This window comes from Diabrotica undecimpunctata, chromosome 3, assembly GCF_040954645.1.
Source record: "Diabrotica undecimpunctata isolate CICGRU chromosome 3, icDiaUnde3, whole genome shotgun sequence".
NCBI classification, from domain to species: domain Eukaryota; kingdom Metazoa; phylum Arthropoda; class Insecta; order Coleoptera; family Chrysomelidae; genus Diabrotica; species Diabrotica undecimpunctata.
In genome coordinates, this window is record NC_092805.1 from 20,589,431 (window position 1) to 20,616,190 (window position 26,760).

General features: G+C 31.3%; 2 protein-coding genes across 3 annotated transcripts; one reads left to right on the top strand and one right to left on the bottom strand.

Annotated features, from left to right (window-relative positions):
• Positions 1–356: 356 nt before the first annotated feature.
• On the bottom strand, positions 357–1,578 carry LOC140435699 (uncharacterized). Its single transcript, XM_072524420.1, has 2 exons — positions 1,362–1,578; positions 357–1,225 (listed from the first exon to the last, which is right to left on the bottom strand). Exons 1-2 carry the CDS (start codon positions 1,576–1,578, stop codon positions 357–359), a joined length of 1,086 nt encoding a protein of 361 aa, XP_072380521.1.
• A 4,726-nt stretch (positions 1,579–6,304) lies between these two features.
• Positions 6,305–21,117, top strand: LOC140436543 (uncharacterized). 2 transcript variants are annotated; one of them, XM_072525447.1, is made up of 2 exons: positions 6,305–6,618; positions 16,538–21,117. In XM_072525447.1, the coding sequence occupies exon 2, from the start codon at positions 16,570–16,572 to the stop codon at positions 17,602–17,604; it is 1,035 nt and encodes a 344-aa protein (XP_072381548.1). In that variant the 5' UTR covers positions 6,305–6,618; positions 16,538–16,569; the 3' UTR covers positions 17,605–21,117. The 2 variants fall into 2 exon arrangements, with proteins under 2 accessions (XP_072381548.1, XP_072381547.1); XM_072525446.1 differs by having other exon boundaries at positions 6,305–6,609.
• Positions 21,118–26,760: the final 5,643 nt, after the last annotated feature.

The window sequence follows — 26,760 nt, forward strand, 5'->3', positions numbered from 1 at the left end:
AATAAATCAAACTTGAGGAAAATGTATGTTATGCATTATTCTTATAAAAAAGATTTACAAATAATAATTGAGATTAGTGGGATAATTATGAAAATAAATACAAACAAACGAGGCTTACATGCCAAAAAAATCGTTCGCCTTCCGTTTTATAGCTAACTTGGGAAAAAAAACGTGGCTACTAAGATGGCTTACCTTGTTGTCGTTAAAAACAATTAGGAAAAACTTGAACTATCACTATCACCATTACTACCAATTTCTATAATTAACGGTTCAACCATGACCTCAATAATATGATCAAGTTCCCAGAACTTTTTTTCTACTGTATTCTGCACATGCTTCACACAGTTTTTCCATTTCTAAAGGGTAATGTTGTTAAGGGCATCATTTAAAAGGATTTTAACATCTGCAAATTTGAAAGTCTTGTTGTTGGCAGCAACAAAATTTTTAGCATCAGACCAAATCAGCTCAATAGGATTGAGCTCGCAATGGTAGGGTGGCAAACGTAAAACGGTTTTATTTTGAGCTTTTGCGAGTTCATCGATAATATATTTGTTATATTCAGCCTTACGCGGTGCCACTAATTGTAAGAGTTCAACTTTAAGCATGTCCTCATCGAAGTCGATATTTTTTGATCGTAACCAGTCTTTTATTTTTTGCTTTATCCATGCTGTAGTCGGTACTTTCTCACTTTTTCGCGAATGGTAAGGAGCATTATCGAGAACTATGACACAGTTGTCTTCTAAAAGGGGCAAAATATTTGCAAACCACTTTTCAAAACCGTCTGAGTTCATTTCCTCGTGATAGTCGCCACTCTTTTTTGATTCAAACGTCCATAGGCCACCTTCTACAAAACCTGTTTCACTCCCAATATGTGTAAGAATCACTCTTTTTCCTTTGCCAGATGGATTTTTGAGACTTGCTGAGAGACCTGACAAAAACGCCTGCCTGGAAGATTTCACCGTTTCGTCAACCCACACATGAGATTTTGTATGTCCTGCATTTACCCACGTTTCATCTAAATAATAAATTTTCCTGTTTTCCTCCCGAAATTTTTTAATGGATTTTAAAAAATTTCGCCTCCATAAAATAATCTCTTCTCGTTCTAATAAAGCACTGTTTCTACCCCTACGTACGTATTTAAAATCTAATGATTTTAAAAATTTATGGAAAGTACTGCGTTTAAAATTTGGCAAGCTTTCGTCGTTAACAGCTGCAAGAACTTTGTCTATAGTTGGTATTTCGTTGCGAAAAAAAAAATTGATGTACAATTCGACGAATAGCAGTTTTATCAAAATCGTCTATTTTGTGAAGTATGGTTTTTCTGGGTTTGTTCTTTTTCGGTGAAGAAAATCCTCCTGTACTTTTCTGTTCCCTAATAATTCTGTACACAGAAGCTTCACCTACTCCGCTGGTAGAAGCAGTTTGTTTAACTATTTCCGATATTAAAGCTTCAGGACGCGATTCCGTTGTCGATTTATAAATATTATATATAACGCTTTTTTCCGTACTACTAAATGCACGTAATTTTGAACGCTTTTTTGGAGTTAATTCCTCGGCAGAATCTGTAGAACTCGACATTGTTTGTAAAACTGAAAATTAGACAGCAAACTGTAAACAGTGTAAAAAAATAAATATAAAAGCAAACAATAGAAAGCATAAATAAACACCCACTAAGTTCGATTAAATGCGCCGAAATGTACAATTATTACCACGAAAGCTATTTTATCAACTGAACTTATAGCGAGTTTATACACGCAAGAATTTGCTGACGACAGTATTTGTTGGTTCAAACAAAATCAAACAGTAACTGATTATGGCAGTGTTAACAGTGGCGGTGTTTTATTTCATTGTAAATAGGAGCGTGTTACAAATTGCTATTTATTTTTAAAATGGAAAAATTTCTTTTGCATAAAACCAACAAGATGAATCCAGATAAGTACAACATATTATTAATTTTGGATTTCCAATTTACCAAAAAAATATGTTTAAAAAAGTATGTATTAGCAAACGTTAAATCCGGACCTGGCAAATTTGGCAACGCCTTGTTGTTTTGGCGCACTATCTCTTCTCGTTGGATAGAGTTTAGAAGTGGCTGGAAATTACTATACAACCAAGCACACGTACTCATAGCCCATATTAATAGTAAACAAACTAAATAGTAAATAAAATAAAACTTTGCGAATTACCGACAATCAATATTTATTTATCTGCATCATATAATAAATAGTTATGTTAAATTATAACAACTAAAATATATTTTTGAAGTTATACTTCTATACGCGCGCTCCACGTTGAAAATTTGTACGGGAGTGAATCGGTGAAATTATTACATATGTAAGATAATGAGTAATAGAGAGACAGAAGATATATTTTCTCTCTTTTCCTCAATAAAAATGTTCCTTTTGTATATATATATATATATATATATATATATATATATATATATATATATATATATATATATATATATATATATATATATATATATATATTGTGACGATTAGGGTTTATAGAAAATAATTTATAAGTTATATACTACATAATATTAGATATAAAAAAGTATTTGATTAATTTAAGAAGTTATATATTAGAGAATTTAATAAAAATATATTTATGTGAGGGCATTTTTAATAAATTAGCATATAATAATTGTAAAAAGTTGTATTTTAGTAATTTTAATGTTGTAAATAGATTTAAGTGAGCCATGTGCATAGGCAACACACTATACCCTCCATTCCTAAGTGTCATTTTAAGAATTTTACGAATATAAGTGGGGTTATATTGTTTGAAATGTGTATTTTATTAAATTAGAGTGTTAGTTACTAATTTGAATGTTTATTCTGATCTGAAAAGCCTAAATGTAAACAAAATTATTAATAGAAAAGAATGGAATTCTCTGGATCAGCGGAGATGACCATTGTTTACAGTCGAACATTCTCGATATAATGATTATGGCGGTGGATCGAACAGATATTTTTTTCGAGAACATCTATATGAAAGTAATGGAACAAATTGGAACATGATATCTTACGAGATGGTTCTAGAATATCAGAAAAAATATAAATACCCGTGATTTGGATTCAAGATGGGAGTTTTATCATGAAAGTTAGTTAGAAGATAGATACATTTACTTAGTGAAGTCAATTGTTCAGAATTTTCAAGAAGTTTTTAGTCAGAAGTCAGGCCAGTTCATTATGAAAGTTAATAGACACATTTAGTTAGTGAATAGTGAAGAAAATTGTTCAGAATTTTCAAGAAGTCAGTCAGAAAAGTTTAGTAAGAAATATGAAAGTTAGTTGGAGTCAGTGAATCAGGTACAAATAGTCGAATTGTTTAATATAGTGAGTTAAATGAAGATTAAAAATTATGCATATAATTAATGCACATTTATAATTATACACAAATAATTATTGAAGATTATAAAAGTATATTGGAAGAAATTAAATTATATTATGGTTGGAGATTAGTATAAATCAACTTATAATAATTGGCTATTGGTATATTGAAAAGAAGAATAAATATAAATGCTGTTTGCTGGTTTGGTTGGTGGTGTATAAATGCTGGTGAAGAAAACTATATCTTAAATTGGTAGAAGCTGATAATTGGAAAAAGTAATTTCACAAAAAAAACAAGGATAACTGAAGTACGAAGACATTCAGTGGTGATTAGAATCTATATACTTAGTGGAAAACAGTTCATTTAGGCATTCAGTGAAAGAAAGGTACAAAATTTTGTTAATATAATTTAGTTAGTGTCATAACAATTTCAATTTTGAAGATAGTTTGTTTAAATTTTAGATTGTCTATAGAATTTAATTAGTTTTATAAGAATATCAGTTTAAAGATAGTTTATTTTAAATTTACATTGACTAGGTTAGATATATATGTGTGTTTCATAATAGTTATAATAAAGATAATTTAAAAAAGTACTTACAAGCTAATTCTTTGAGAACCGCGATAAAAACCCTATATATTATATTATTAAAAATACTCATTGCTCATCATTCAAACAAAAAACACATCATAACAATATATATATATATATATATATATATATATATATATATATATATATATATATATATATATATACATATATATATATATATATATATATATATATATATATATATAATATATATAGGTATATATAATAATGTATATATAATATTATATATATATAATATAGTATTTATTAATATTATTATTTTTGTGATATGTTTTGTATTATTTATTAAATGTTTAAAATTATTTTAGTCTTTTGTATTTCAAAATAATAATCTCAATAAATCACTGTTTGACCGAGAACTGTCAATTTTAAAATACGTTTGTGTCATGTCCAATTGGCAAATATTTTACGTGTTTGGTTCATACGCTGGTAGATGTGAGTTCGAATCCCAATATGAATTTCCTTTTTTATTTTTGAAATATTTAAAAACCCCACGTTAATCTTATTAAATATATGTAATATACGCAAAAATTCTAAATTTTAAAATAAAATGAAAATTACAACATAATCCGAGTTGTTGGTTTTTGAAGTTATACTTCTATACGCGCGTTCAACTTTGGAAATTTGCACGTGAGTAACAAGCCTCGTTAGGCATGTTAAATTATAAATTAAAACTTGTAAATATCTCAAGAAAGTTCAAATGTGTACTTATATACACAACAAATAACAATTAAATATTGTATTTGTCAATGTCATAAATTGACAGTTGTATTACCAAACAATATTGTTTTTATTAATATTTTTATCATGGTAAATTAAATATATGCATAAGTAAGTTACATATAATGTCATTTTTACAAATACTTATGAATATTGCATTTTAATTTGTATTGTATTATTATATTGAATTATGTTGCAGTATATTGTATTGTATTTTTATATTAATAACAAAATTAACAATTAATTTTACTGCAAATTATGTGTAAAAAAAATTTTTGCATTCAAGTCCTTTTATACATATTATATGAAAATAAAAATATATATTTTCATTAAAATATTGATTCAATCCTTCATTTACTTACTTTACTATTACAGGTCAAATGTTTATATACAGCAAACGATGCACTATATACCTAATTCTTTTTCGCTTTCTGCTCTCTCTTACCTATATCATTACATATGTAATGATTGTGCAGATTGACTCCCATATAAATTTGTTACGACGAACTCGTGTATAGAAGTATAACTTCTACCGGCAGTCCCACTGGACTGCCACACCCGTTTTTTTTTAAATATATACTACCCAAAATTTTATGGATTTAGTATACACTTCCACTATTTAGAATAATTCTTCTTTTTTTAAAGAAAGAAGTCTGCAATAGTAGTATATTTGAGCTATTAATACTGAGAAGTAGGAATTTTTTAATATTGTTCTGATGCTATTTTCTTGTGGCATTTTAAATTAATTACTATTTAAATGGGAATAAGCCACAATTAAAGGTTAAAATACGTTTATTGACGTTTCAATTTCCACTTCGGAAATCGTTCTCAAAATACAAACATTAGTAAATTAAACAAATTTTGTTTTTCGTTTGGAATTTTATTAAAATTAAATTAAACAAATTTCAAACGAAAAACAAAATTTGTTTAATTTACTAATGTTTGTATTTTGAGAACGATTTCCGAAGTGGAAATTGAAACGTCAATAAACGTATTTTAACCTTTAATTGTGGCTTATTCCCATTTAAATAGTAATTAATAGGAATTTTTGTGATGTAGGTTTCCGACAATGAATCTGTCAAAATATGCCCGAGCTAAGAGAATGGAGTAAAATAAAAATATTTTTATTTCCGTGGTTGACATTTGCGGCTATACTCAGCTTTTGATAGTACATCATACATCATAGTACATAAAATAAAAGGGGTATATTATATAACCACAGTATAGATATACTGTGATATAACTCTGTTCAATATACAACACGAACGAATAAATACTCGTTTCTTCTCATATTAATTGCAGTTAATTATTACAACATTTTTTTGGCATTTGCCTTTGATAATAAGCTAATAGATTTGGCAATCCTCAAACCACCAGTTGCCAGATTGTTACAGATGGTCACCAGATGTCTGTGGAAAGTACCTGAATAATATTCTTATTATTCTTTGAAAGAATTTCTTTTTTACTGTTAGTTTGTTAACGTTCTATTGGATTTTTATTAATTATAAATCACATGCTATTTCCCGATTTATTAAAAAAACATGGCACAGTCAAGCGCCAACATTTCGTTCTATGAACTTGATTGACAGCTCAATTATAGCTATCTTCAATGGGACCAAATGTGAAAATCGTCCCTGTGATTTCTTATTCTTATCGAATTTTTCGCTTTTTGGTGTAAAATTATTATTGGGATACATAAACTCAAGTGTAATCAAATGGAAGTAAAACAAGAAATTAGTGAGGAAACGTGTAAAGTAGAAATAGAGTATAATGAATTGGATGATGCTGGTTTGAAAGGCTTTAAATATCAAATTCAGGAGGAATCCAATAGGCAAATTATATATGATTATTTAGACATAGAAAAATGTCACATTAATACTGAAATAGAACAATATGGAAATAAAATAAACGCATTTGAAGAAAACCAACAAACTGAAAAAGGTTAGTATTGTAAGTTCCTCCCATATTAATTTCAAAGGATAGATAGGAATAACTTTATTAACTGCTAATATAATTTTGGTCTTAAATACAATTAAGGGCATATTAGAGACAATTTCAAATTAAGTGCTTAATCATATCATGATATTTTTTTAACAAAAGAAATTATGAACCACAGAAAAAGACAAATCGGATGTACAGTATTTGTGCCAAATGTAGACAACTTTGGTTGCAGCATTGTCCCACCAAAGGTCCCACTTTCAACTAATCTCCAAAATAATGCCTGATATTCAATTTACAATTTTACAAGTTTTCTATTCTTGCTTTGAGTCATCTTTACAAGAAAATTTGAGTTAATGTGACAAGGCAGTACTTAAAGTTGGAGAACATTTCAAAGCATTAATATTTTTTGAAAACCAAAAATTTATATTAACACAAAACTTATCAATCTCACTAATCAATGAAAGACTATCAATAAAACTTTACTAACTACTTTTCGTTATTTTTAAATTTAATTTTTTTTTTGCATAGACTTTTAGTCATTCAGCCAGACTCAACATGGTAGAAAAAAGATTGTCTGAGTTTTTATTAAGATAAATATACAAAACAGTAAACAGGGTCACTCTCTTCTCGCCTAGGGGCCCATCAAGGCATTTTTTTTTTGTAACATACAACACTAGGCCACGGTAAGAAAGGAATTTAAACAATTGGGTTAAAGACAAAGATTACGTTATTAACTAATATATAATTATTTACATGGTTATTTTACTATCTTTTAATGATAATAGGTACTGAAGGTTCCAAGGGGCTAATATATTGTGTTTATGTAAATTATTTATTAATCTGGATGAAATTATAGTATTTCTGGGGCAACTGAAAAATATATGATCTAGGTTTCCTTCTTCTGTACAAAATTCACATTGATCATTATCTAAAACCTTAAGTTTAAATAAATGTTTGGGGTAACAAGCATGCCCAAATCTCAGTCTTATGATTGTGGTAACATATTTTCTAGGTACATTAAAAAACTTATACCAAGGAGTTTTAGGAATATCTGTTTGAAGAGAAGTGTATCTATTTGGGCTAACAATGGAATATTCCTTCCATATATTATCCCACCTTTGGTATAATCTTAATTTTAAGGAAGCCAGAAAGTCGCAAGCCGTGATTTTATACAAAGTTTCTCTACCAGACATAATACTTTCTCTTGCTAATTGGTCTACATGTTCGTTATTTTCCAAACCTATATGTGCTTTAATCCAAACAAAAAGGACATTTTTGCCCCTTGTTACTAACTTTTGTTTGATATCCTTAATTTTGTAAATATAAGGGCAACTGTACGTATAGAGGTCAAAACTGATAAAGAATCTGATAATATCACTATATGGTCCGAGTTACTTTCTGTTGCATAAAGTAAGGCCTCATATATTGCAAGAGCTTCTGCTGTAAAAATAGAGATCTGGGAGTTCAACTTAAATGTGCGTTCTATTCGTTCCAATGGAATAAAAAAAGCGCATCCAGTGCCGTTTGATGATTTGGAGGCATCGGTATATATAACAACGGAGTTTTCGAATTCTGATAATATTGAGTGAATAATCTTTCTATTTATGTGTATACTGTCACTATATTTTGGTACCATGATATCTGCATTTGAACCATGATATGTTGCATATGAGATGTTTTGAAGTGTATATGTAGCTTTATCTATCTCTTTTAATGCTTCCATATTATGTTGCAGAGCTTCGCAGACTAAAGGCGATTTCTTTTTTTCACAGTATTTAGTAGACAAATCATAGCAATTCAGAGTGATGAGCTTTGTGTATAACGATTGATTTTTTATATATGTCTTTACCAGAAATTTTTCGGTCAGGAAGTTGTTTCGTCTGATATTTAAAGGTGGTTCCAAGGCTTCCAAATACAAGGGTTGAATTGGTGTGGACTTCATAGCACCTAAACATGTACGTAGAGCTGAATTGTGTATTACGTTAATTTTATTTAGCAATACATTACTGGCTGATCCATAAAATATGCTTCCGTAATCCAAAATAGAGCGAATATACGCTCTGTAGAATAATAAATTTACGTCTACATCAGCACCCCACCACGTTTTATTAATCGATTTAAGGAAATTTATTCCCTTGTTGCATTTGTTTAACATATCCTCAATGTGATCCTTCCAAGTCAAATGTTTGTCAAGTGTCATCCCTAAATATTTGACCTTATTTTTTAGTGGATATTGATGTTTTCCTAATTTAATTATTTGATCATTAGGTTTATAATGTCTGGTAAAAATGCAAACCTGTGATTTATTACAAGATAATTCAAAATTGTTTTTATCAAGCCATTTTTGAAGTAGTTGATAGATACTATCCAAGTTTTTGATTGCTTGTTTATATTCTTTGTGTTCTGTGTAAATGCAGAAATCATCTGTGTATTGTATGAGGTTGAATGGTATGTTATTTATTTTAATATTGTACAAATCCGCTACGTACAAATTAAACAGGATAGGACTCAATACAGAACCCTGAGGTAATCCTTTGTTTACGATTCTGGGGCCTATGAGCATTTGTTCTTTTCTTAAATAAACTAATCTGTTTGAATAAAGATTAACAATACTATCAGCAAATTGAGCTGGAATTTGAAATATTCTTATCATTTTTTCTTTGAGTGCTGTTAGACACACAGAGTCATAAGCACCTTCTATATCAAGAAATAATGCCGGTAAGTAATTGTTCCGGGAATAATTGTTTTGAATGTCTACAACTAGGGATGCCAATGCATCCAAAGTACCAAAACCTTTCCTGAATCCGTATTGTTCTTTGGGTAGAAGGTTCTGTTCTAGTAACCACCATTCTAGCCTAGCCTTAAGTATTCTCTCTAGAGTTTTTTGTACACAAGATAATAAAGATATGGGTCTGTAAGCTTCAACTAATTTTAGATTTTTCCCAGGTTTGGGAATAGGAACGACAATAATATGTTTGAAGGCCGAAAAGTTAGAACCTTCTCTAATTATCTGATTAAAAATATTTAGAAGTAACTCTTTTGCATTATTTGGTAAATTAAATAGCATAATATATTTGATTTCATCATAACCAGGAGAAGTGTTAGGACGGTCACTAAGGGCACAGTCCAATTCTACCATAGTAAACGGTTTTAAGAGAAAATGACTATAATTCGGATTGAATAACATTAAATCTTCGTGATTGTTCACATATGGTGGTGCAATTTTGTCGAAAAACTCTGCTATCCACGAATCTTCTAGTGGTAATGGAACATTGACCCTTTTCCTGTTCATCCTTTTCGCTTGATTCCAAATCGAAGTAGGCGACGTTTGTTTATTTAATTTTGAGCACCAATCAACCCAGCTTTGTTTGGCTTTCGATTTCAATAATTTCTTAGCGTGTGCACTAGCTTGTTTACATTTAATAAAATTTTCAACTGATGGATCTTGCTTGTATTTTATTAATGCATTTTTTCTTTCTGCAACAATTAGATCACATTCTGCATCCCACCATGGTGAAGGAGTCCGTTTCTTACACTTAAAGGGTTTATATTGGCTAATAGATTGTGTGGAAGCTTTATTGATACAGTCTAATAAAAGATTATATTTTTCTTCGACATTTGGGGATATAGGTCCACTTTCATTTAAAGTATTCTCGATTATTTCAGCGTACATATCCCAATTAGCTTTCTTAGTATTCCATTTACTTTTGGGATATATGGTCTCATTAACAGCTCTTGGGTATTCGAATTCTATTTTTACAACATAGTGATTTGATCCAAGTGTATCAGAATCTACAGTCCAAAATGTCTTAGCAAAAATGGAAGGGGAACAAACCGTAATATCAATCATAGAATCTGAATGTCCTGGATTTCCTTGACAAGTAGGTTGACCGTTATTCATCACAATGAAATCAAGATCCTGTAGGGTCTCTACAATTTGATCGCCAATATTATCATTTTTTGATGATCCCCAGAGCGCATTGTGGGCATTCATATCACCCCCAATAATGCAAGGGTGCTTCACTTGGGAAAATAAGTTTGTCCAATCTTCTATTCTGGTTTTGGTTTTTGGACATCTATATACAGAGAGAAAACTCAAGTGAGTATTATCGTAATTAACTTTAATACCACAGGCAAGCAGCTCTTTATTGAAGTTTTTATTTAATTTTAATATTTCAAAACGGATACCCGTTTTTACCAAAACAGCGACACCAGCAAAACCGTCTGCACGATCTTGACGAACAATATTATAACCTTTAAAATTATATACAACATTATTTTTGAACCAGGTTTCACTTAAAAGAGCAATATCAACATCTTATTTAATAAGGAAATTGAGTAGGCTGTTTTTATTTGCAACAGCTGATCTAGCGTTCCATTGCATAATTTTAAGTTTAGTGTTTAAAGCCATAAATTTAAGTACCTTTAAAAATATCCTCGAGAACAGTATGCAAACCCTTAGCTAACAAATTATTATCCAGTGTTTCTGCATCCTCAAATGATTTTACATTTTTTATAAATTCAGAAAAAAATTTGACTAACGAAATAACCATCTTGTTTTTTTCACCATCTATTGAACTATTAGGTTTATTATTGGGATTAGGTGGTAGAGGCTGTAACGGGCCAAATCTAAAAGGAAAGGTGGAGGAATCTGTAGGGGATTGTGAAACAGGAGTAGAAACTTTCCTTTTTTTAAGTGCATTATGTTCAGTATTAATCCTACTAGGTCCAGGATGAGTAAAGTTTGTTGATTTTTTCATATACGATCTTGGAATGGTAGGATGAGATGACATAATGTCATCAGATACGTTAGGTAGTTTTGGAAAATTTTCTTCAAGATTTGACAATATCGAAAATTTATTGTTACTAACAAATTCGGAAAAAGATGATTCTTTAAATCTTTTTGCTTCTAGAAAGGAGATTTTTTGATCTAACATAATGTTTTTAACATAATTTTTTTTTTGTTCCTCATAAACGGGACAACTTTTGGAGATCGAAATATGATCTTTACTTTTACAATGTATACAAAAAGTTTTTTTAGTGTCGCATATGTGACTATCATTTTTAATTTCTGCACATCGTATACAAAATTCTTGTGTACCCTTGCATTGCTTAGAAATGTGACCAAATTTCAAACACTTGTAGCACTGTATTACCCTGCCTACAAATCTTTCTACCGGTAAATACACAAAATTAACTACGACATGAGTTGGCAAAACATTTCCTTCAAATGTAACTATAATATTTCGTCTGGGGACGTATTCTGTTTTACCTTCTTTATCTACCTTTCTATGCATTCTTTTAATGTCGGTAATTTTAACGGTAGAGTCTATATGTTTTTTTAAATAATCAGTATCATACCTCGTATCTACATCGTGAATTATTCCATTGATTTCCAAGAGATGGTTAGGGATATAGGCTTTTAAATTTTCATCTTTTAACTTATTATGTGTTACTAGATGATTTGCATCCAAAATAGATTTTAAAATGACTTTAACTCTATTTTTTCCTGTAGATTTAATTTCCTTTAGGTTTTTGATTTTAAGTTTTTGATACAAAATTTCCCCCACCACCATTGGATGTAAACGAGAGATGTTCTGATTATTTAATTTCTCTATATAAACGCAACAGGTATGAAAATCATAATTATTAGAGGAAATATTATACAGTTTAACTTCCCTTGTTTTGCCGGAATCCGCACCAATTTCAATATCCTTATCCATATCCATATCTGGGGAACTTGTCGCAACACTTACTTCGCACATTTGCGTCTTAATGTTATTTTCCTCCCCCATTAGGGGAGGTAAATCACTTATTTACACTAAAATTCCAAGTATTAAACCGATATATTTACACAAACTTTAAATTTAAATATAAATATCGATTTTTAATTACCGCAAAAACTTATCTCTGCTTAATGTGGTTTTATCGTCTGTTCGAACTGAAAGACAAATTCAAACTGTTTTTGCATTTAATGATTTTAATATAGACAAGGTTTACCAACAATGTCAGTTCTAAACTAATACCTAATTTTATGTACAATAAGTATATTTTTAAAAGGTTTTGTTTGTATTTTAGCATTACATCTCTATGGTCTGTTGAACAATAAAAGTAAAGGATAATTCAAAATACTTTAAAGAAAGATCATCAATTATGATAACTGTTATATATTATAATGTTATAATATGTTTACTATTTATGAAAATAAAACTGAGAAATAATAAAAAATTAAAACAAAAAACTCAAGTAGATCCATTTCTTTTTACAATCCATTTTCTTTTAGGCAATTTCTTTAGGTCAATTTTTTTTTCTTTTTTTTTTTAATCATTCCCTTTCCACTAGCTTGATCTGATGTACCTTTTTTTACAGAATCTTTACAATTTTTTTAGTCTTAGAACATCTAATGCTCTAGAACATCCAATGTTCTTAAAGGGCATCAGAAATGCGAAAAGATATTTTTAAACAGAAGATTTTTAAGTATTACTTCAATATGTCTATAATCGTTTTTATCTTTCTTGGCGTGTGCGTGTAAAAACACTTGCAATAAGTTGTTTCATCTGTCTGTCCTTGTCTAAGCTCGATTCGTTTACCTCCTCCAGTGGTGGAGCAAAATGTAGCATGTCAAAAGAAATAATAGTTATAAAAGAAAATTATAAATTATTTTTCATTAAATTTCTAATAACGGAATGTACATATAAATTGCAAAGAAGTATTTTTCTAGCTTGCAGTACAATAGGACAGGATATAACTAAAAGTACATTTTAAAAGGATTTTGAAATATACCCACAAAAGTGTTAATTATTTAACCCACTTTAATTAAAAAATGATACAGATTTTTTAAGTTTTAAGCACTGTAGCGAATTCTGAACTGTTACAACGTACTGACCTTGATTAATTAGCTAATCAGTCAGCGTCTTCACTGGAACTGTCTTCATCATTGGAATCTTCCGCCAAATCGATGATAATCCTACTTTCATTTTCATCATATGTGACCATATTTGTCCAGTCGTCCTGAATTAATTTTTCAGTATGGTTAACACAACTCGCCCACACTGCAGGTGTTGCCTCAGCTAATGCATCGCCCCAAACTTTTTTCACCGTTTCATCTCCACGTCCATGTTCTCCAATATGACGATCATAGTATTATTTAGAAATGCCCCAGACCAACTCAATCGAATTATATTGACAGTGATATGGAGGCAATCTCAAAACCTGATGCCCATGTTCTTGGAGTAGCTCGTCTATAACGTACCTGGTATTTTGTGGTTTATTCTGGCGACAAAGACTCAATAGCTCTGTCTTGCCGGAATCGTCGTCAAAAATTATTTTTTTTGCTCGTAACCATTCTTGTAAGTCCGATTTTTTCCAACTGGCATTCGGTAACTTTTCTATTAAAGAGCTATGGTATGAGGTATTATCCATAATAATTAGAGATGGTTCCTCCAACATTGGTATCAGCTTTTCGGAGACCCACTTTTTCAAAGACTCTTTATCCATAGAATCATGATAGTCTGCACTCTTCGATTTCGTAGAAAACAGTAATCCAGCATCTTTAACAAATCCTTGCCTACTTCCGGCATGTAAAATAACAAAGCGTTTACCTGTATTTTCGTGTCCTTTTCTGATGCTCTTCACACAGTCATCTTGCCAAGTACGTTTATATGCCCCTTTTAGGAATATCCATGTTTCATCTAAAAAAACGAACTGAAGTGGGCTTGGACTTAAAAAATTTCTCACATAATGCCTCAAAAAATACAGTCGTTTGGAGACAATACATGGTTTCTCACATAGCACTCGTCTACTATTTTCTAGTTTGTATGAAAACCCACAATTTTTCATAAGATGCCACAAACTTGTATCAGAACCGTCATAGAGATGCTTGTTTCTTAATTGTGTATTTAGAACTTTAATTGTAACGTGCTCTCCTTTTGCTTTCATGCCATACAGTACATTTCTAATCTCTTCTTTTATAGTATCGCTGACATCATTAGTCTTTTTTTTGTACATTACGTGACTCTCCTGGTGTAGTAAGAGCTGCCCCTGTCTTGTATTCACTCTTTATTCTTGTCACTGTGCGAAGACTGATTTTCAAAGCGTCCGCTACTCGTTCATGTACCGATGATAACGACAGCAAAGGTCCGTTGTTTTCTTTTTCTTTTTTAAAATACTCCAATAAATGAATGCATTTCTCCTGTTATCGTTTTTCCCGGCATTTTTTTTTTTATTAAATAGAACAATTAGTTATTCACAACAAAAAATAATAAGTAAAACTGTTCGGAACAAATTCCAACAATGACTGACTAAAATCGACTAAAACAACATAAAATATCAATGGTAATTGCTACAATTATAAACCTATTAGCCAGCTCATTCAAGAACAATGCCACAAGTCATTATTGCAATTTGTATCGGAAGAGAGAGAGTTAATTTATAATAAACTGGAATTTTTAAGGTGTCGAGAGTATTATTTTATGTAATGGAATTCCACACAGTAAGAGCTCAAACTATTAATTAATTAAAAACTGTTCAAACTTATACTTATAAAAACTATTTCATCAGCTACTTCAAACCTGCACAGATCAGGGTAACATGTTATAATAAAAAAAAACACGTCACTGCCAGCTATCTGTATTCGTAAAGAGGTCGAACTTATCACCGACACCGTATCGGCCAAACGCATCGGTGTTATTGCTACAATACTGGGAGACGTGAGTGGTCTCTTCATTCCCTTCTCATAGCACTTTACCATGACGAACGTGACTCGCACAATTGAATTACGCATCTGTGTATCAGAGAGAGACGAATATTAAAAATTCCGTAGTAGCTTATTTCAGGCACACGCCAAGAAGGATGAAAACGAGTATAGTTCTTCAACAGTTTATAAATAGTAAACATATTGTTTAAGAATTAGTAATCTTTTATATACATCTTTATATTTACTTATGTTGTGTGAAAAAATTTAAAAGAACTATCTCACAGTGTTGAATATATTTTATCTTTTGTGATACTTTGTAGAGATTGGTTTATACTTCTTGGCTATTGTTTAACGAGTAAATTATTTCATATTTTAAAGAGAATTCTGCTAAAGTACAGAAATCTGGAAGTAGGCCATTCTTCTAATTCATCACACCTAAAAAAGGTGATTCATAGAAGTTTCATGGTCATTGAGGTACCCTATGTGTGTACAACTGTCTTCATACACAATATTGAATGTGTTGAGGTCATCGAGCAAAAAGACAAAAGAGGGAATCTAATCATTATGAAAAGGAGACCAAAAAAGTGGCTTCTGATGGCGGACATATCCGGAAATGTGAATGCGCCAAATTTAAATTTCATGACACTTCACAATAATCATACAGTGGTGTAGGGGTTCTAATTTATCTATTTATTTGTTGTATTTCATAATATTAATATTACATAATATTAATACATAATACACTTAAAATACTTTTTTTAACACTAGAACACAATAAAGTTTTAATTAAATAATAACAATAATAGTCTAAAATGTGAAACAATTGTTAAAAAACTTCAATAGAAAATGCAAATAATCTTTCTTGTGACAGTTGGGACAAACAATAACATCAGCAATAACATAACCCAACTAAATTTGATTTCTTAAACAAGGAAAGAGTCTCTCTTTCCTTGTTTAATGTGGCCTCTCAAGATGGCACTTCCTGTCTAACAATATTTTTGCCCCCACTACCTTTACATTCCCTCTTTTGTCTTTTTGCTCGATGGTTGAGGTACACATTAAAATATAATAGGGCTGACTATTACACATATAGAAGACAGAAACACAGGTTTCTAAAACATTTATATCATTTACTACTTCTGCTGTCATAAATTTTATTATGTCTTAATTTAATTATTGCATTCATTTTCCCTTATACTCAAATATTTATATTATAGTTAGTTTGTATTTTAGATTATCTCCAAGATGGACATAAAGTGGAAATTATGGAAACATTAATTGAAGATTCATCTTACGAAGGAAATTATATGAGTCAACATTCTGGAGGAAAAACATTAAATAAAAATATGAAAGTTGCGACCGGGCAAAAACTTTACAAGTGTGAATTTTGTTTTAAGCAATTTAGTCAAACAAGTCGTTTGAAAATACATTTGAGAGTGCACACTGGAGAAAAACCTTACAAGTGTGAAATTTGTTCTAAGCAGTTTAGACAAGCTGGTAATTTGAAAACACATTTGAGAGTGCACACTGGAGAAAAATCTTATAAGTGTGAAATTTGTTTTAAGCAATTTAGTCAAGCAATTCATTTGAAAATACATTTGAGACTGCACACTGGAGAAAAATCTTATAAGTGTGAAATTTGTTTCAAGCAGTTTTCTGAGGTAGGTGCTTTGAAAACACATTTGACAGTGCACACTGGAGAAAAATCTAACAGGTGTGAGATTTGTTTGAAGCAGTTTATTACTAAAAGTTATATAAAAAGGCATTTGAAAGTGCACACTGGAGAAAAACCTTACAAGTGTGAAATTTGTTTTAAGCAATTTAGTCAAGCAATTCATTTGAAAATACATTTGAGACTGCACACTGGAGAAAAATCTTATAAGTGTGAAATTTGTTTCAAGCTGTTTTCTGAGGTAGGTTCTTTGAAAACACATTTGACAGTGCACACTGGAGAAAAATCTAACAGGTGTGAGATTTGTTTGAAGCAGTTTATTACTAAAAGTAATTTAAAAAGGCATTTGAAAGTGCACACTGGAGAAAAATCTTACAAGTGTGAAATTTGTTTTAAGCAATTTAGTCAAACAACTCAGTTGAAAATACATTTGAGAGTGCACACTGGAGAAAAACCTTACAAGTGTGAAATGTGTTCTAAGCAGTTTAGACATGCTGATAATTTGAAAACACATTTGAGAGTGCACACTGGAGAAAAACCTTACAAGTGTGAAATTTGTTTTAAGCAGTTTAGTCAAGCAGGTAGTTTGAAAACACATTTAAGAATTCACGCTGGAGAAAAGTCTTAAAAGTGTGAAATTTGTTTGAAGGAGTTCATAACAACATTTTGAAAGTGTGCTGTGAAGAAAAAAAATGTGACATTTTTTGTGGGCAGTTTTCTTCCCAAGTATTTAATTTGATACTTAATGTTTACATGCTAGAGAAATTTCTTTTAAACAATTTAACGCAACCTATGATTTTAAACAACATACAAGGACACAAACCTTACATTCTTTTTGCTAATTTCCTAATTCTTGCAGTTCCCTATACTTCACTCATACCTTTTGCATATTCGGCCATTGCTAGTAACCTATCTAACTGATCCTCGCTTCTCAATTTTATAGATTTTCTAGATGTCGTTTTACTTTGGAAAAGATTCGATTTCTACTTCATCTCCATTTTTTTTATCTTACTTCTGTCACTCTACTATTTAACTTTTGGGCTCTACTTTTAAGTCCGCTAATAGGTATTATTATACACCATGACACTACGGAAAAAAGTCTTAGTTGAATTTATGTATTTCAATTTTTCTTACCCATACTTGTTTCCTTTTGAGAAAAATTTTTTGTGGGACATGGAAAAGGAGTACTCCAAATACATATTAACATATTAGTAAATGACCAACTAATTGATCTAGGATGCTGCATAAATGAGTGTTAAGCCAGATTTACTTTAATGTTCCCCATTAAGCTTTACGTTACCATAATGTTTATAATATTCCTTTCCACAGAACAACCTATGGTATTCGCAACCCATTGGATAGATACACGGGGCTATTAAATGTTCTCAATTTTGATATTTTCAATATAACTTTAACTCAGTTAAAAAGATCTTTTGCTTTGTGATATGTATATTGGTATTATTGAATTTTGTATCCCTTTTCTAAACTTTTTGAGATTAATTTTATATTGTAAATAAAATGTAAGGCAAATCTGGGATTAATTGACACTTTAATAAATTACACAACTTGAGTGTGTGTGTGTGTTTGGTGAGTTAGCCACAGAATTGTAATATAAGATATTAGTTTTTAAATGATGTATCCAACTTTAACAAGAAAGTTACATATTAGTTGGTTTACTTCTCTACTATCTAAAGAGAGTAAATGGGTGATGTTTATGGGAGTCTGAATTTTAAGTTCTGATAGTTTTGAATACAGCTAATCTGTTTCAAACTTATGTTTATCGCACTTAAAAATAATATGGTTGATGTCACATTGTGATATATTATGGCATGAGCATACGCCAGAACAGATAATATTTAACTTAGCCAAGTGAGCTGGGAATGCACCGTGATTAGTTTTCAGACATGTAATTGTGGCTGTCAACTTCTTTGGCATTGCGTATTTGAACATATAGGCAACATCTTGTAGTAAGGTAGGGTGGATGGAATAATACTGGTTATTTGAAATCGTTGCTATGTTTTTCCATTTTTCTTTCCAATTTATAAAAATGTTGTTATAATAATGTTGTTGTTAGTCCTCCAATGTAAATATGGGAATATAGAGTCCAACATGGGTCGCATCTTTGGCAAGCTGGTCAACCAGTTCATTTCCGTCGATACCAGTGTGACTTTTTACCCAAATAACTGTAATATCTTTACTATATGTTTTATTTTTGATAGCACAAAGAATACTATTTCTTTTCTATTGAGTCATATCTGAGTTTAATCCTTTAATGACCGATAATGAATCTGATAATATCACTGCTTTATTTAAATTGTGTAAATCTAGCCAATCTAATGGTTTTTGGATGCTACCGCTTCAGCAGTAAATATTGTAATCTTTTATTTGAATTTCGCACCATTGCCAGATCTGATTGTCACTCAATTTGAAGTAAAACAAAGAAGAAAGATAAAACCACGCATTAATCATTAATTTAATATACACATGATTATTATGAATTATGGCCTCAAAAAGTTGTTATGTTAAATTATGTACATTGTTGTATTAGAAGTGTTTTTCCGCTAAATAAAGTTAAGAAAACTATACCAATATTATTTTACTAACGAAGACTACAATGTGATGGAAGTTTAATTTTCAAAGATTCGCTTTGATGTGGAAGGTAAACTGCACAACCTGTGGCACCATCCTCTTTTTTGGAACCATCGGTATACATTATTACGTGATTATTATAGTCACTCAATATGGATTTAAGTAAGACAAAGTTTATTTGTGGAGATTCTGTGTACTTTGGTATAATGACTTTTGGTTTATTTAATGTTACCTGAAAATCAGCTTTATATATTGGTAATCTTTTTTCTTTGCCATAGATATTAGAATACTCATTAGTTTCTAAGAAAGCATCAGCAAGTGGAGGAGAATTTTTTATGCGTCAGTATTTATTTGAGAGGTTTTCAATAGATAACTCATACAGTTGGCTAAGTAGTTTATCATTATTTATTTTAAGCTTCAGTATAATATGTTTAATTGCCATAATTTCTCGACGATTTTGAAGGGTTTCATTACTTTCTGCAAGTAGAACAGGGCAAGGAGTAGACTTCATGGTGCCCAAGCATATTCTTAGACATTTGAACTGAATGCGGTTTACAGTTAATAAGTGTGTTACTGGCGGCACCAGACAGAATGCAACCATAGTCTACAATAGATCGCACGTAGGCTCTGTAAAACATCAGTGCAACTTTAGGGTCACCACCCCATCTATGATTAGTGACACATTTAAGGATATTAATACCTTTTTCACACCTACTTTGTATATATTCAACATGTTTTGACCATAAAAGTTTGGAATCAAGAAGAATCTAAGTAATTTGTATTCTTTGACAATAGGTATATCATATCCAGACAGCTTTATTTTGTCAGGTGTATGAATATTATGTCTAGTGAATATTATTATGGGTGATTTGTCAGGAGAAATGGTCAGTCCATGATTTCTTACCCAGTTATTAACGTTTTGTATGATGAATTCCAGAGCCTCCAGGCAGTCAGTATGTGTGTTGTGCTCTGTATAGATGCATATGTCATCAGCCTATGAGATGCAATTGATTGTGTTGTAAAAAATGCCATGAATACTTGCTTAAAATATGTTGAACAATAACGGACTTAAAACTGATCCTTGTGGAAGACCTTTATGAGCAATTCTAGGTAGTCGATTTAAATGATCTTTAATATATGTAACACGATTATTATAAAGATTAACAATATTAGTCGCTATATTTTGAGGTAATCCTATATCATATAGTTTTTTTGTGTAACATGGTTAAGTCAACAGAATCATATGCCCCTTTTAGGTCTAAAAACAAACAACTTGAAATACATATAATTGAAAGAAAATTCCAATCTGTTTAGTAATTTTTTATTAAGATATTCTTCAGGCAGCATACTTTCTTCTAGAACTAACAGATATCATCAGTTATAATTGAAATTTTTTTTATTAGGTGTTTAGTAAATAAGTGCATGGGGTCCAATAGTTGACAACAAGTGTTCTAATAAATGACATGTAAAGTTGTAGTAGTTGACATATATGTCGTTCATTGTAAAAGTAGTGTAATCAAATTGAATTTGTAGATATTTTGACATTTGCAAATTGATGTACAAAAAAAAAGAAAAAAGTCGTTATTGAGTTATTTACATTATATATTGTTCACTACAAGACCAAGTTCCTAATCATAAGTATAAAACGAAAAAAATAAATTGAATTCTGTGATAAAAATAGGAATTTTTTTTTGAGTTACTTATAACGTATAAACACGTAAGAAATGTGCCAATTAGACATGACACTAACGTATTTCAAAATTGACAGTTCTCGGTCATACCTACAGTGATTATTATTTTGAAATACAAAAGCCTAAAATAATTATAAACATTTAATAAATAATACAAAAGATATCACACAAATAATAATATTAATATATATTATACTATATATATATATATATATATATATATATATATATATATATATATATATATATATATATAATGTATGAGAAAATATATCTTCTGTCTCTCTCTTACTCATATCTTACATATGTAATGATTTCACCGATTCACTTCCGTGCAAATTTCCAACGTCGACCGCGCGTATAGAAGTATAACTTCAAAAGGTGAAAGGAGCGGCTGGTATCTTCAATAAGAAAGAAACTGCATTGCTACAGGATGAACATGGTAAAGTAATATTTGAAGTAGAGGACAAACTTAAAGAATGAGAAAATTACGTCACGAACCTATTCGAAGACGATAGGAGTAGTTCACCTCCCGATATTACTAACTGCCACGGACCCCTAATAACACGCTCTGAAGTTATAAAAACCATACAATCATCAAAAGATAGCTGAGCGATTGGTCCTAATGAAATTCCAACTGAAATACAGAAGCTTATAAATGATAGCAATGTTTTAGAGGCTATAACTTCGTTTTTTAATACCATTTATACCAGCGGATAACTACCTAATGGTTGGTCTAATTCACTGTTTATAGCTCTACCTAAGAAGACAACAGCCAAAACCTGTGCTGATTATAGAACCATCAGTTTGTTAAACCACTTATTAAAAATTTTGCTGAAGGTAATACATGGTCGTATCTACAATAAATGCGAGGAATACCTGGATGACACACAGTTTGGTTTCCGTAACGGGTTTGGAACTAGAGAGGCACTATTTGGTTAATTTTAGTAGATGGTGTGGAATCACAGGCTCTTAATATTAAAAGAGGAGTACGGCAGGGATGCCTCTTGTCACCCCTGCTTTTCAACGTTTACTCCGAAAGAATTTTCAGAATAGAACTTTCTGAAAAACAAGAAGGAATACTTGTGAACGGTGAAGTCATCAATAATTTGCGATATGCGAACGATACAGTACTCCTAGCTTCTAGTCAAGATCTGCAAACACTACTTCATAGTGTCGTTGAGAGTTGTAAGAAGGCAGGTCTGGATCTGAACATACGGAAAACCAAAATACTCGTAATAAGTAAACAGCATATAAAACCGTCTATATACGTAAATAATATCAAACCTGAGCAAGATGATAAAATCGTTTACCTTGGACAGCAATTAAATTGTAACGCAGAAAGTCACGGCGAAATTAGATCTAGGATAGAGCAGGCTAGAGCGGCTTTTAGAAGGATGTCCAAGGTGTTATGTAACAGAGACCTAAAATTAGCATTGAGGATTCACCTACTTCGCTGCTACGTGTTCTCGGTCTTACTTTATGGTGTCGAGTCCTGGACTGTGAATAAAATCGATCTAAATCGCCTTGAGGCTTTCGAAATGTGGTGCTATAGAAGAATTTTAAAAGTTTTCTGGTTGGAGAAGATTCGAAACTCCACAATACTAGAACGTCTCATCAAGTCTACTGAGATTATAAAAAGAATCAAGCAGAGAAAACTGTAGTATTTCGGACATGTAATGAGAGGTCCCAAATATAGGTTGCTACAAAATATCATGCTAGGAAAAATAGTAGGCAAACGCAGTCCAGGACGAAGAAGAACCTCATGGTTGAAGAACTTGCGAGATTGGTGTGGTGTTGATACAAGCATGCTATTTAGGATGGCAGTGAATAATATTAAGATAGCTATGATGGTAATCAACGTTCTGAAAGGACATGGTACATGAAGAAGAATAGCATTCTTATCCCAAGGCATTAAACCACTTTTTCTGAAGGCATTTTTCATAATTTGTTTCTCAAAATGTTCAAGAGTTTTATATACGAGAGGTGCAAAATCAGCTTGTCTTAAATTAGGGGATTGAATATTATCTACACGTCACTGGTGAACTATTGCTTTTCGCCTTGTTTTCATAGGCTTAAAAAATCCTACGCCAAGTGTCTGGAGAATATGAGTTGAATTGGGTGTAATGCTATGAGTAGATAATATTTCATTTTTACAGCAAAATTTACTGGTATGCTGTGTTAACTGACTAGTATGACCGTCTATAAAAAATACAACAGATGTTTGTATGTTTTGTGTTTGTAGCCAAGGATGAAATATATTTGTTATGTATTCGAAGAATAGCTCCATTCATCCTTCTTCTTCAAGTGCCATCTTCGTTCCGAAGGTTGGCGATCATCAGGGCTATACGTATTTTCGAAACTGCTGACCGAAACAATTCGTTGCTGCTACAGCTATACCATTCCCGTAGATTCTTTAGCCAGGAGTTTCGTCTTCTTCCTATGGACCTTTTTCCTGCTATTTTCCCTTGCATAATTATTCGAAGCAGTTCATATCTTTCGCCTCTTGTAATGTGTCCCAAGTATTGCAGTTTTTGTTTTTTGATCGTAAATATGACTTCCTTTTCTTTATTCATTCTTCTCAAGACCTCGACATTTGTGACTCTCTCGGTCCATGATATTCTCAGGATTCTGCCAAAGAATTCTTTCCATTCATCCAGCCACTACCAAATTTGAAGAATGATGATTTTCTTCAATTTCAAGTGATACATTTAATTGATTACCGTCCCTTTACTTATTGGTACTCGATCAGGATATTATTCATTAAAGATATCGCATACTTTCGCCATACTTCTTTTACCATCGCCGTAACCTAAGATTATCAAAACTTCTATGCGCTATTTTTCTGGCAGCACCATCATAATTTCTATTAGGGTAATATTTCTCAAAAAGGTACTAGTGCAGACTTCTAAATCGATGTGACACAACAAATTAATTGTATATTGACATATCCAATGGAAACTATGAACTTACTGTCTGGTTGCTAAGGAATATATAGTGGGTACTGTCGTTACCACTTTATTTTATTGTATTGTTGATCAGCAGCCCATTATAAAGCCATTATCGTTTGAATGGAATTGGTTATCGTTAATAGATAAATAATCTACCTGCTGTATCGTACAATAGGCCACTCTATTCGAGATCTTGTAATTATGTTGTTTGTTATAAGCAGAGCTCATCACAACAAAAGATGCGGAAGCATCAACGAAATTTTCCGGACGATCTCTATCCGTATTGATTGTCACACCACTGATTCAGTTGTCAAGGTTTTTAAGTATACTTGCCATATCTGTTCACGCTCGTGTACTTGTGAATTGTACACGTCGTGTGAGCGCTCTGCTTGCCATCGCAATCGCAAAGCTCGTATACTTGCAAAGTAGGCAAGTAATTGTGTACTTGCCAAGTACACGAGTCCTTTGAGTCGGCCTTGAGGACTTCTAATCGTTAGTCACTGATGTGCCAGGATTTTACTCCACTCGTTTAAGTTCAGCCTCTTCCGTCTGTAAAACGTTTAGAAATCCAATCCACTAGTAAACTATTTAATTTTCTTTACTAATTGTTTTTATAACAAGAATACTTTCGTTGTAATATCTGTCTTTTTAAGTTTTTTTAGTAATAGTTTGTTATAACGAAAAGAATTTGTTCAGAAAATTACAAAGTAACAGTACAAAGGTCCTGATTATTAATGAATAGGTATGTAGATTTAATCGATTCGCTGATTCCAGACCCAACTCTCTAGTGAATTTAGTAATTATTTTTTTGCAAAGTTAAACGATAAATTTTATGGGCAACATGAATTTTGACGATAAATTGCATCAAAATAACATGAAAAATAAAACACTTTCTACTTTTTCGTCGTGTTTCCTCTTTAGAACTGCGTGTAAGACATAGACGTATAATATATTAATGAAAATCATTAAGTTCTCGGGAAGAACCGTGTTGAAATTTTAAAACTCGACATTTTGGAGCCATTATCAAGAGGAATATGGTTCCGTTCGAGTTCGGGGCATCGAGCAAAAAGACAAAAGAGGGAATGTAAAGGTAGTGGGGGCAAAAATATTGTTAGACAGGAAGTGCCATCTTGAGAGGCCAAATTAAACAAGGAAAGAGAGTCTTTCCTTGTTTAAGAAATCAAATTTAGTTGGGTTATGTTATTATTTGTCCCAACTGTCACATGAAATCTTATTTATATTGAAGTTTTTTAACAATTGTTTCACATTTTAGACTGTTATCGTTAATATTTAATTAAAACTTTCTCGTCTAAGACACATTCTGAAAACTATTTTATAGCTACTGTTAATAAGTGTCAGAAAATTTAAATTTGGCGCATTCGCATTTCCGGATATGTCCGCCATCAGAGGCCACTTTTTTGGTCGCCTTTTCATAACGATTAGATTCCCTCTTTTGTCTTTTTGCTCGATGGTTCGGGGTATCAATACCCTGGAGATAACTGGATACCCAGGACATTTTTCGCATTTGGTCCTGGTGAAGCCTCAAATTAGTTGTCAATTGGCAAAATATTGTTTTGACAGTGTTGCAATGTCCTTATATCTTTTAAAATGTACATCTTTATTATATTATTTTATGGATTCTGCAATTTTATAATTTATATTAAACACGAATGAATTAATATTTGTTTCTTTTGATATTAATTGCAGTTAATTAATAAAAAATATGGCAATTAGCCCTTTGATAGATTAGCGAGTCGGAACCCCCAAATCACCAGTTGCCAGATTGCAAAAAATGTATTTTTAACGTGATTCTTTATACTGACATTTTACTACTTACTTTTAAAAACTATTAACTTTTTCTTTTTTGGTAATTCTAAACTATTTTTATATATCTTATTGCTTTTGATTGCATGTTTTTCATTTGTAAAGTAAATTTTCGTTCACCAAATTGCCAAAGACCAATATTTCGTTCTGTCAAACTCATTTGAGGCTATCATCGGGACCAAACTTAGACAAGGAAAGAAAGAGGATAGGTAACACTCATTTAATAAACCTTCGAAAAGTGAAGCCAGTTTCGATGGGACCGCCATATTTGGTGCCTGTACGTTGCACATTACTACCTCTCGCAGGGTTACCAGGTCTACTGAATTTACTGATTTACTGAAACTACTATGTCGATTTACAAAAAAATGTGTAATGAAAAAATCATGTTCAAAAAATGATCATTATGTCAGTGTTGAATAATAAATTTTGAAAAAAATCTATTTATCGATATATGTATATCCATTATTCTCTATCTACTGAAGAAATAAAATATGGCCTGGCAACCTTTCTGGTGCCGGTTTGGCTTCAGTCAATTCCATACGAATACGCGTCCCTTCTCTTTTCTTGTCTAAGGGACCAAATGTGAAAAATGTCTGATACCCTTTAGCGTTGGTAAGCATAAATCTGTTCTGAGAAATATTTAACATGCGCGTGAGACGCCCTTTTGTGGTACGTGTAAGATACTCTTTATTGTAGTAATCACAGAACATATATATTTGTGAAAAATAA

Bases quoted from the DNA above. Each gene is read 5' to 3' on its own strand.
- LOC140435699 (XM_072524420.1), bottom strand. From the start codon at position 1,578: ATGTCGAGTTCTACAGATTCTGCCGAGGAATTAACTCCAAAAAAGCGT. The intron at 1,226-1,361 runs GTACAGGAGGAT...TACCAACTATAG, and splicing joins AATTATTAGGGAACAGAAAA to ACAAAGTTCTTGCAGCTGTT.
- LOC140436543 (XM_072525446.1), top strand. From the start codon at position 6,384: ATGGAAGTAAAACAAGAAATTAGTGAGGAAACGTGTAAAGTAGAAATA. The intron at 6,610-16,537 runs GTTAGTATTGTA...TTTGTATTTTAG, and splicing joins AAACCAACAAACTGAAAAAG to ATTATCTCCAAGATGGACAT.